This window comes from Lepidochelys kempii, chromosome 2 (assembly GCF_965140265.1).
Source record: "Lepidochelys kempii isolate rLepKem1 chromosome 2, rLepKem1.hap2, whole genome shotgun sequence".
NCBI classification, from domain to species: domain Eukaryota; kingdom Metazoa; phylum Chordata; order Testudines; family Cheloniidae; genus Lepidochelys; species Lepidochelys kempii.
The window spans coordinates 40314440-40327141 of NC_133257.1; the positions used below are offsets into that span (position 1 = coordinate 40314440).

The 12702-nt window shown below is 42.4% G+C and overlaps 1 protein-coding gene across 16 annotated transcripts in view; it reads right to left on the reverse strand.

Annotated features, from left to right (window-relative positions):
• VPS13B (vacuolar protein sorting 13 homolog B) overlaps positions 1–12702 on the reverse strand; it is a 921287-nt gene that overhangs the window by 796930 nt on the left and 111655 nt on the right. For all 16 annotated transcript variants that reach the window (XM_073330465.1, XM_073330462.1, XM_073330464.1 and 13 more), the window contains exon 7: positions 8952–9126. In XM_073330465.1, coding sequence (XP_073186566.1) covers positions 8952–9126 — 175 coding nt within the window. The remainder of the gene's footprint in view (positions 1–8951; positions 9127–12702) is intronic.

Consider the following 12702-nt stretch of genomic DNA (forward strand, 5'->3'; position numbering starts at 1 on the left):
CATGTCCTGCAAGAATGTTGTGGACCTTTTTAGGGAGTACTCTTGATTGTTAACATTAGAGACCTATGTAAAATTATTTCTTAAAATGAAATTAAAAACAAAAACTCTAAATTAGTTCCCCACCGCCACCAAAGATGTAAATCAAAAATGAGAAAAGTAGATAATTTACATAATACCTCCTTTCCCTCTTTCTTCTGCCCAATGCCCCACTACAAAACAAAGTTTTCTGATAAGCGTGTGGGATGCTCAGTATCTTAACTGCTTTTGATTAAGACAGACATGACATCTTGAATTCTGAAAGTCTTTTCAAACCCAGTCATTAACATATAAAATTACTTACTTGATATTTTATATTGAAATACAAGGAAAGATATAACTATCAGAAGAATAAAATAAACCATCAAAGCTACACACCTGATTTATTGCTTCAACAAACAATAACCATTATTAAGTGATCATAAAACATCAGATAAAACGGGGTATATACCATCTCTCACAATAAGGAGAAAGAGAATAAAACAAAACACAGCACTAGTGAAAACACCATGCAAAACATTTATTTAGGAGATACTTTGCAGTTTAACACTTAAGGGGGAAAAAAGGGTTATTAACCTGTTCCATAACTTGTTCTTTGAGATGTGTTGCACATGTCTGTTTCACTCTTGTTGTCTGTGCATGTGACCCAGCGCATGGCCGTAGTAACCTATTTCCCTGAATGATAACTGATGCACGCCATTGCATGCAGATATAAAAGGGCAGAGCCACACCCAGCACCCTCTCAGTTCCTTCTTGCCGGAACTTTAGTGCAGAGGGGTAGGAAGGCACGTTGTGGAAAAGGCATATGCAACACCTTGCGAAGAACTGTTACAAAACAGATTAATAACCATTTTTCTTTTTAGAGTGCTTTGCACTCTTGGTGACCCACAAGCTGTGAAACAGGAGGTGGGATCAGAGTCTGTCTAAATAAAGTTTGGAGGACAACTCATCCAACTCTAACATCGTCTCTCAAGTCCTAAATGATGGCATAATAGGAAGCAAATGTGTGGACTGAGAACCGGTTACCCTGCAACAAATGTCCAGAATTGTAATATGTGCTAGAAAAGCTGCAGAGTTAAATTGAGATCTCATCGAATGAGTTGTGACTCTGCTTGGTGGGGTGACACTAGCTAGGTCAGAGCACATGCGTATACATGAGATTACCCAAGAAGAAATTCTCTGAGAAGAGAAAAGGAGTACTTGTGGCACCTTAGAGACTAACCAATTTATTTGAGCATGAGCTTTCGTGAGCTACAGCTCACTTCATTGGATGCATACCGTGGAAACTGCAGCAGACTTTATATACACACAGAGAATATGAAACAATACCTCCTCCCACCCTACTGTCCTGCTGGTAATAGCTTATCTAAAGTGATCATCAAGTTGGGCCATTTCTAGCACAAATCCAAGTTTTCTCACCCTCCATGCCCCCCACCCCCCAAACTCACTCTCCTGCTGGTAATAGCCCATCCAAAGTGACCACTCTCTTCACAATGTGTATGATAATCAAGGTGGGCCATTTCCTGCACAAATCCAGGTTCTCTCACTCCCTCACCCCCCTCCAAAAACCACACACACAAACTCACTCTCCTGCTGGTAATAGCTTATCCAAAGTGACCACTCTCCCTACAATGTGCATGATAATCAAGGTGGGCCATTTCCAGCACCCCCTCACCCCCTCCCAAAAACCACACACACAAACTCACTATCCTGCTAGAAATGGCCCACCTTGATTATCATGCACATTGTAGGGAGAGTGGTCACTTTGGATGAGCTATTACCAGCAGGATAGTGAGTTTGTGTGTGTGGTTTTTGGGAGGGGGGTGAGGGGGTGAGAGAACCTGGATTTGTGCAGGAAATGGCCCAACTTGATTATCATACACATTGTCTAAAGAGTTGTCACTTTGGATGGGCTATCACCAGCAGGAGAGTGAATTTGTGTGGGGGGTGGAGGGTGAGAAAACCTGGATTTGTGCTGGAAATGGCCCAACCTGATGATCACTTTAGATAAGCTATTACCAGCAGGACAGTGGGGTGGGAGGAGGTATTGTTTCATATTCTCTGTGTGTATATAAAGTCTGCTGCAGTTTCCACGGTATGCATCCAATGAAGTGAGCTGTAGCTCACGAAAGCTCATGCTCAAATAAATTGGTTAGTCTCTAAGGTGCCACAAGTACTCCTTTTCTTTTTGCGAATACAGACTAACACGGCTGTTACTCTGAAATCTGAGAAGAGACAAATTGTTCTTTCATTCTGTCTGCAACCACCACGAAAAGTTGAAAGGATTTAGTACTGCTTGGTTCTGTCAAGGCAGAACACCAGAGCTCTTCTGATGTCCATCATGTGCAAACATCCTCTTCCCTGCTCGAATGTAGTTTTAGGAATATTGCAGGTATGTAAACAGGCTGGTTGAAATGGAAAGCAGACACCACCTTCGCAACAAACATCGAATGAGGGTGCAGGTAAACTTTGTCCTTAAAGGAGATAGTATAGGGAGGCCCAGACATTAATGCAGCACACAGCTCTCCCACCCTTCTGGCATAGGTAATAGCAATCAAAAATGCCACTTTCACTGACAGATGTAGCAGAGAGCAAGTGACCAAAGGCTCAAATGTAAGCCCCATAAGCCTTGACAACACTAAGTTTAGATCCCACAGGGGAACAGGATCATGCACCTGAGGATACAATTTGACTAGGCCTTTCAAAAACCTTATTGACATGTGGTTTGAAAAAATAGACCAATTATCCACCTTAGAGTGGAAAGCTGAAATAGCTGCTAGATGTACCTTGATAGATCAGCCAATCCTTGATGTTTCAGGTATAATAAGTAATTTAGTATGCATTGAATTAAAGAACGGGACAGCAAGAGTCCAGAATAGCACAACCAGATGGAAAAACATATCCATTTACAGAGGTAAGTAGCCCTGATAGGGCTTTCTACTGTTTAGCACCCTGTTGAGCAAGAGTGCTCCCTAATATCTAGCCATGGAGCATCGATGCAGTTAAATGAAGAGATTGCAGGATCAGGTGGAGTAGACTTCCATGATCTTGGGAAATTAAGTTCAAGTCCACTGGAAGTGAAATAGGTGGTTTCACTGAGAGTGCGGAAAGAGTGCAGTCCCTGTGTTGACAGATCCATGCTGGGACTATGAGTATTACTCTGGCCTGGTCCCATCTTAGCCTTAGTAATACCCCATGAATGAGATGAATTAGTGAGAAAGCATAGATGAGCCTGTGAGACCATGGTAGTATGAATGTATCTGTCAGGGAACCCAGGATGCCACTTCACAGGTAACATAACTGAAGACACTGTTGATCCTTGTCACAAAAAGGCTTATTTGGGGAGACCCCCACCATTGAAAGATGTATCTGACCACAACCGAGCAAAGAGACCATTCATAGTAACTCAAACGACCAGCTCAGGTGGTCTGCCAGATGGTTTTGGAGCCTGATAAGTAAAAAAGCTTCTAGATCTATCCAGTTGGCAACGCAGAACTCCCAAAGCAGACTTGCCTCTGGACAAAGTGGAGAAGAGCGGGCTCCTCCCTATTTGTTGAGGTAGAACACTGCTGATGTGTTGTCTGTCAGAACTAAGGGTTTTTCACTTGATCTGCTGCAGAAGAACTTGGCAGGCCAAGCTGACAGCTTTCAGCTCTCTGACACTGATGTTGATGTTAAAGTTAAGTCCTCTGCAGACCGTAGACTCTGAGTCTGTAGAGAACTACTCAGCCAAGGGCAGAACCATCAGTTACAGGGGGGCAAAGAGAAAGCCCACACATACATTGGCCAGACCTGTCCACCAATCTAGGGAGATGAGGACATGAGAAGACATAATCACTACCAAGTCTAGATGGTGACAGCCCTGTGAGTAAACAAAGGCCAGTAAACCCTGCAGAATTCCAAGGCACAGTCTGACATACTGGGAAGAAGGCTATGTGCCCCAGCAGCCTCAAACAGTGTCACGTTGTTGTGACCAGGTAAGTTTTGAGATCTATAACAACCGATTGAATTGTCTGAAACTTCAAGTCCAGAAAAAAAGCTCTGGCCTGAGTCAAATCCAGTACTGTCCCTATAAACTGTATCCTTTGGATCAGCGACAGGACAAACTTCACTGCACTAAGTCCCAGAGCATTGAACATTGACTGGATCAGAGATGCACTTAACAGTATCTGCACCCTGATTGGCCTTTGACAAGCCAGTCGTCCAGACAGGGATAAACTTGCACTTCCAATCTTTTGAGGAATGCAGCTATCATTGCCATAACCTTTGTAAAAACCCTGGGAGCTGCTGACTAGCCAAATGGTAGTATGGTGAACTGGTAATGATTTTGATTTACCAAAAACCTGAAATACTGTCCATGAGCTTGACTGATCACTACATGGAAGCAGGCATTTTTTAAAGACAATGGTGGCAAACTAGTCTCAAATGACAGGATAATAGAAGCTAGGGTAACCATACAAAACTATCTTTTAAAAGAATTTCTTGAGTTGATGCAGTCTAAAATTGGTCTGACAGCTCGCTTCACTTTCAATATTAGGTTTCAAAGTAGCAGCCATGTTAGTCTGTATTCGCAAAAAGAAAAGGAGTACTTGTGGCACCTTAGAGACTAACAAATTTATTTGAGCATAAGTTTAAGTGAGCTGTAGCTCATGAAAGCTTATGCTCAAATACATTTATTAGTCTCTAAGGTGCCACATATCCTGCTTTTCTTTTTTCAATATTAGGAAATAGCAGGAATGAAACCTTTTCCCTCTGTGATACTGTGGAACATCCTCTACGGTACCCTCCCTTGAGGACAGATTGTACCTCCTGGAGCAGGAGCTCCTCATGAGAATGGCCTGCAGAGGAAGGGTGGGAGGGAGGGAGGGAGGCAGGAAGGGGTAGAAACAAATTGGAGGGTATATCCCATTTTCAGTGTTTAAGACCCACTGGTTTGAAGTAATTTGGGACCAAGCACTGAGGAAGTGGGAAGACTTTGCAAATGTTTGAGATAGGGTCTGGAAATATGGAGACTGGTATGGAATCCTTGACTGACCCATCAGAATAACTGTTTAGAAGGTGTCCAGGAGGACCAGGAGCTAGAACCGAAGCAGAAGGAGTGGGAGGTCTGTTCCTATAACCCAGGTTTTTTTAATTCTGGTCTTGATGAGGAGAAAAGCAGGATAATGCTGAGTCTGACAGTGCTTTCTGATTGGGGCAGATACATACAAACCCAAGGACTTCAAGGTGTCCTTTGAGTCCTTAAGGCCAGGAAGCTTGATGTCTGTCTGTTCTGAGAACAGAAAAGTACCCTCAAAAGGCAAGTCCTGAATAATATTCTGGACTTCATAGGGTAGACCAGAAGACTGCAGCCATGAAGACCTCCACACGGAGACTGCAGAAGCGATAGCCTTAGCTACCAAGTCTGCCACATCCAGCCCAGCTTGCAGCCAAGTTCTCACTACTAATCTGTCCTTGTTCACCAGGGAAGAGAACTCCTGTCTACCATTCTCAGGGAGCAGATGTTTGAATTTCTCCATGGAGCCCCAGAAATTAAAATCAGAACATTTCAGGAGAACCCGTGGTTAGCGATTCTAAGCTACAATACCCCCAATACCAAATAAGTCACATTTCTTTGCCTCTTGATTTGGGGGTGGGAGCTTGAAGCCTCTGGTGATCCCTTCGTTAGTCGCTGCAATCACTAGCAACCCTGTAGGAGGATGGGAGAACAGACAGTTAAACCCGTGGTAGGGCACATAATACTTGTGCTCCACAAGGTTCAAGGTAGGAGACAAGGAAGATGAGGTGTGCCATAGTGTCTTTATGGGCTCCAAAATCACCTCATTGATTGGCAGTGCACTCTAGGTGGACCTGGCATAGTTAATACATTGATCAGGCAAAGAGAGGACTCTCTGACCTCCTGGACATGATTCCCCAAGTCTGAAGCACCCCTCTAACAATTCCTGATAAGTTTTGTAGTGGTCCGGAGGGAGTGATGTTGCCTCCAAGGAAATCATCTCATCCAGAGTGGAGAAGACTAGAAGTGGTTGAACTTCTTCTGCAAGATGTTCTGCTGGCTCCTTCAGAACCTCTTCCTGATAGTTTGCATTGGGCCCAATATCAGACACTGCAAGTGGGGCAGCTTCATGCAAGGACTCACTCCTCCTGGACAAGGGCACTGAGGAAGAACAAGGAGGGGAGGATTCAGAAGCTGGGGGAAAACCCCAGTGGTTCCAAAAGAGCCGCTGATAAGGGACCAGATCCCAATGACCTCCTCGCCACATTCCCACAGAAGCTCCCATTTTGGGTTCAATAGTGTACCCAGAGAGGAAGGATCTACGTGGAAAGCAGTGGGTACTGCTTCACGACTGACAGATATGAGGCCACCTCGGGGTCCAATGAAGAAGAATTCCCTTCTACAGACCATGGAGGGTCTATCCAAGTTGATTCCAGTGATTGGGGCCAAGAACCCACTGATGGCTAGAGAGACACCATCGTTGCCAGCTTCCTCTTAGATGGCACAAATGAGTAGACTGTCCAGGAAGTAGGCAGCTGGTGCACTACAAGGTGCTGCACCACAGATGTTGGCACAGGGCGATTTAACAGTACCGTAGGAGCTGATTCCTGTACCGCCAACAATATCAGCACCAACAAACAAAGTAAACTCCTCGATGCTGCAAACGCCTCCAGGGTACTCAGCACCAAGATCATATCTGATTGATGCAGTGCTGCTGAAGTTAATAGTGTCATTTCTGGCACAGGACTCAACGGTGCCCATTCTGGGACTGGAGCTAACTGTGCAGTTTTAGAGTAACAGCCGTATTAGTCTGTATTCACAAAAAGAAAAGGAGTACTTGTGGCACCTTAGAGACTAACCAATTTATTTGAGCATAAGCTTTCGTGAGCTACAGCTCACTTCATCAGATGCATACTGTGGAAAGTGTAGAAGATCTTATATACACACAAAGCATGAAAAAATACCTCCCCCCACCCCACTCTCCTGCTGGCAACAGCTTATCTAAAGTGACCACTCTCCTTACAATGTGTATGATAATCAAGCTGGGCCATTTCCAGCGCAAATCCAGGGTTTAACAAGAACGTCTTTGGGGGGGGGGGGGGTAAAAAAAAAACAAGGGGAAATAGGTTACCTTGCATAATGACTTAGCCACTCCCAGTCTGTAGCTCACGAAAGCTTATGCCCAAATAAATTGGTTAGTCTCTAAGGTGCCACAAGTACTCCTTTTCTTTGTGCAGTTTTAGGCACGGATTTGGAGGAGGGGTGATTAGATCTCAGTTGCCTTGACTCCCTTTCCCCCTGCTTTGCAGACTTGGGGGTGGAGATCTTCCTCTGATCAGAGCCTCTCTGGAAGACTTATGCTCCTTCCTAGGCACAGGTGACAGTGACCAGTGCCGGGACTCTGACACTCTTGGAGGCAAACTTCTGACTGAAGCTGCAGCACTTGGCACAGAGTCAGACCAGGACAGCTCTGAGGGTCATCTCAGCTCCACGTCCATGAGCTGGAACTTCAGCCTAGCCTCCCTATCGCTTTTCACTCTATGCTTGAAGTCCTGGCAAATCTGGCACTGGTCCATCACATGTGCCCCACCCAGGTATTTGTAATAAATGCTGTATGGGTCACTGTGACATGGCTGGGACTCACCACCGCGGCGCCTCCTGTTGGTACCTCTGGGAATTAGCTCAGTCCATGTGGAGCGCCCTCCACTGGTGGTGTCCTGTCAGTCTCTCGCTCTCTGTTGGCGTCCGGACCCGTGTTGTTCCCTTCTTGCAGCGTCCTCTTTCAGGACACTGCCCTCCAGCATGCCCCCTAGTCCACACTCACCCCCTTCTGCTCCCCCGAGCCTGCCCAGCACTGCGCTATCCCAGGTGCTTGTCTCCTCATTCAGGAGTCAGACCTTCCCCTTTGAAGGTCTGGGAGAGACTGCCTGCCTGTTGCCTGGGCAGCCTTTATATAAGGCCTAGCCTAACCCTGATTGGCTGCCTCTTGCTCTCCTGTGATTGGCTCCCCGCAGGCCATCTCTGATTGGCTGCCTGTCTGCACAGCCGCTCTGGCCTGCTGTAGCCCAATCTGGCCTGGAGGTGGGGCACCGCCCCAACACAGTCACTCACAGGCATAGGTTCTGAGCAAGAAGCACATGATTTGAAGCCTGGTGACCCAGGCATGCCTCGGTGGCGGCAACAGAAACCTGAAACAAGGAAAAACTATAAAATCTTAACTTTTTTTTAAACTACTAAAACTAAACTAACTACAACTACTAATTACAACTAGACTATGTACATAAAGGCTGAGAGAAAGCTGTTCTAGCAATGAAAAGGGGTTCCAACGACCGTCGCAGAAGATCAGAAGAAACAGAGGGGCTGGGGGCAGCTTTGTCTTTTATACCTACACGCAGTGGAAAGTGACGGCAAACAGCGCTCAAGCCACTCACCGGATACTGCTGAGAGAAAAAGTTTCTGATGGCCATACACTGGGTACACAGACACCAAGAATGAAATTCACATGTGCAACCACTTGAACAAGTGTTCAATATAATATATGTATAAAATAAATATATGTATATATATAGTTTCAAAGTCAAAACACAAAAACAAAATCAAAAAGCTATATTTTAATTAAATTAAAAAATATCAAATACTAACTAACAACCCCAAGTCTCCCGCTACATTGCATGATCATCAAAATCCAAAGTTTTGTCCAGAAACAACCTCAGCTTAGCTAGGATAATCAAAATAGCTTTCTCAGCATAACACACAAATAATGTTAAGAGTATTACACACTTACATAGCACAATGTATTAGCTCTACCAGATTACAGATTGTCAAGACACTGTAATAGTTTGTGTTGAACACTCACATTTTTAAAAATCAGAAAATAAAACACAATTATTTTTGGTTGAGAAATAACAGTTATATGTACCTGAGATGTTTCCCAATATATCTTTAGTATGACAAACTAGGTCTTCATTTTCTCCTTCTTTAAAGTTTCCCAATTCTCCATAGTAAAGAGCAATCCCAAGCTGCATTATGCGTATAAACATAGGGAGCTGCTGATCAGTGATGGAAAGCTTCAAACTTTCAACTAACGTATGAATCTACAATATAAAGAATATAAAGCAAAAAAAATCATAATTGTTTTCACTAAAATCAAGTTTTAAAATGTAAGATATGATGCTATAGATAGAACATCCCTATTTTTTTCTCTTCAAAAACAGTATCACAACATTATAATATCTTTAAGTCAAAAACATTCACACTTTGGAACCTAAATAAAAACAACATTTTACTGTATTAATGGCAGAGATGTGTGCATGAAAAATACTTTAATTTACATTTTTATAACAACTTATGTTACAATAAAGGAGAACATTCTACACTAAAGTTTGGGGTGTCTGAAATTGATTGAACACATTTTGCTATGTAGGAGAAAATGATCAAAGCATTCCAGGGCTGTAAAAACCATTGCAACAATAAAAAAAACCACCACCCTGAAGAAAAATTCAAGTCAGCTGGGTTTTGGAAGGTTTGTTCGTTTTTTCATTTTTTTTTTTTTGAAGCATCGTATGTCTATATATTTGAAAGTTTGATCCTAGAAACATCAAGTTCCTAATTTCAATCTGCGAATGACAAGTAGTTATTCTAAAAAGGTGAAAGCAAAATGAGAACAAAATATACATATTTTTATGCCTAATTATATCGATTAGGAAATAAGGAAACTCTCTAGAACTCCAGAGAAGATAAGAGAATGGCTGGAGAGTAGTGACTGAAGAGAGGTGGATGATCAGTGGTTGGAATTAATCACTGGAAGCTGAAGAGAGAAGAATGTGTAGAAGTAGGAACTGTGAAGGCGGCTTGATTTACTAAAATTTAAAAAATTTTGGAAGGTGTTCTATTTAAAGCTGTTTAGCTCATCCATAACAGTCTTTATACTTTACAGCTGGTGTAGTCAGTAAGTGGACCACAGGCCAAATCTGGACCACCAGACACTTTTGAATGGACCCCAAAATCTTATTTACTTATTATCATTATTGTTGTTTTTTAAAAATATTGGCCTTGACTATACCTGACCAAGAAATTGGGACCTTGAAAAAAATAATGGACTACCCTTGCTTTACAGCGTTGAAATCAGTAGATGGCTGTTTCTCATTCCAACTTCTGGAGATGGAAAGTTGCTGAATAGTACTGCAAATGGATGCTTGGTGTTTAGTGATAACTAAGCATCAGCAGTGTATGAATTTATCTGAGTCAACATGCCTAAGGTTGAGGGAAGTGGTAGAAAAGAAGCAACTGCACTAATGAAAATAAATAATTTTCAAAAGTAAAATATAAACATTGTTACATAGCAAGAAAAGAAAAGTCATGCCCATTTAAAAGTACAGAAAACTGGTTTCTTTGGGTTCTTCATGATCAAATATACCACAACATGAAACTTTGCTGAAGCAGAAGAAAAAAACACTAATGAATATGACCCCACAAATGAGACATTTCATTGCTATTTTCATCAAAACATAGCCAGGTTGGTAATTTAAGTCCATGTTTCAGGGCTTCCAGCAACCCTTCAGCAGCGTCATTCAAAATCTGTCTCCATTTGTCCCTGATACTCAAAAAAAAAATTTTTTAAATCAATTGGTGATTATGCCATAAAAATGAAGTTCTTCAAGATGATTCTGCATATTTACCCTTATGGGTAATGTGCTGACTGATACAGCCTAACAGTAGAATCTTCTCCAAACAGTGCCTGTTAGAGCACACTTGTGCCCCCTCCTGCCCTTCCTTTCAACATCCTCAAATGTTCTGAGGGTGAGGCTATATAAGGGGCCCTGTGCCCTCTGCCATCTCAGTTCCTGCTATCACTGACCCAGAGAAACCAAGATAGGATGCTAACAAAGATGGGGAAGGTGGGTGGGAAAAGCAAATATGCGGGGTCACATCAAAAAAACCCTCTGGTTACATGTAAGTAACCTTCATTTCTTCAAGTGGCTCTACATATTCCCACTTATGGGTACTTTGGCAAGCAGTACTGAAAAACACAGAAGGAAACAGAGCTCTAATTAAGTGATGATTGAAGCACCGCTCTACCAAATCTCGCATCTGCTCTCGAAACCAAATCCAAAGCAAATTTAGTAGATGTACAGACTGACTTCCAAGTAGCAGGTTTACAGATTTCCCCGACAGGAACATGTTTAAAATAAGCAAAGGATCCTTCAACTGCCTTAGTGACATGACATCTCATAACAGTAGACAGAGGGAATGCTGCTAACTTCTAATATTTAAAGATACATTGTTTAACCCATCTGAAAATAGTATGGACAACTACACTGTAACCCACATGATTCTTAGCACAAGAAACAAATAACCAAAAAGACCACCTAAAATCTTCTGCTCTATTTAAAAAATAGTCTAAAACCATTCTAGCGTCTAAAGTATCTAAAGGAGATTCCCCTTTATTAGCATGTGGCTTTGGAAAAAACACTGGTAAATTAACTGTCCGACTGAAGTGAAACTCAAATACTATTTTTGTGATCAAGTCCAAGAACCATCTTGTCCTTATGAGAAATAGGGATATAATTCGCTCATGCTTCTGGCTGATGTTATAGCAGAAACAACCACAGTTTTAATAAATAAATAAAATAAAGAGCACTCTGCCACAGGTTCAGAAGGAGACTTCATATGCCTAGATAAAACCAAATTCAGATCCAATGGTGGAACCATATCTCCACAGGAACAATACAAGTTAGATAACCCCTTCATAAACCTTTTAACTGTATCATGTACAAATAATGACCTACCATCAATCAAAGCATCATAATCTGAAAGATCCACTAAATGAACTCAAAGAATTAGCCCCTCAGACTTTAAATATATCAAATACTCTAATATATAGGGAATAGAAATGGAAACTAATAAGTCAGATTTGCCTTGCATCCAAGAAGCAAATTAACCTATTTCAAGTAATATTTCCTCACAGATTGTTTTCTAGAATGAATACATTCTGCAGCAACATGGAACAAGATATTTCTAGATTAATCAAAGTCCTATAGTCCAGGCCATCAGATGGAGACACTTGGGATCTGAAAGAACACTCCTGCCTTGCTGCGGTGACAATAGGTTTGGAGACAAAGGAAGAAGTACACTGGTTCTCTATGACAGCTGGAGCAGGTCCATGTTGCCTCGGCCAAGCTAGAACAATCAGGATCATTCTTGCCTTGTCCTGTCCGATCTTCTTCACCACCTTCTGAATTAACGGAAAGAGAGGGAAAGTGACCGAGATGGACTGACTGTTCTTTCATGCTCTTGAACAGAAGAGACATTTTGTTGAATCATTTTGTTTGGACAGACTCCAGCTGGAGAAAATCTCTTGCCCACATAATCTTTCAGTGATCACTCGTGCATCTGAAACTGCTTCTGTGAGCCGATCTGCCAACACGCTGCTCTCCCCTGCTAGATATATGGCCACCAAACAAACAAACAATGCTCCAATCCCACTGATTGACTGCCTTAGCACAAAGCAGAAAAGAGTGGGCACCTCGTTTGTTGACATAATGCATAGCCACTGTATTGTCTGTTGCAACTGAAACAACCTTCCTCTTTACATGAGGAAGAAAAGACCTGACAGCCAGATGAAGAGCCCTTAATCTTAAAACATTTATGTGTAAATTCTATTCCTGGGA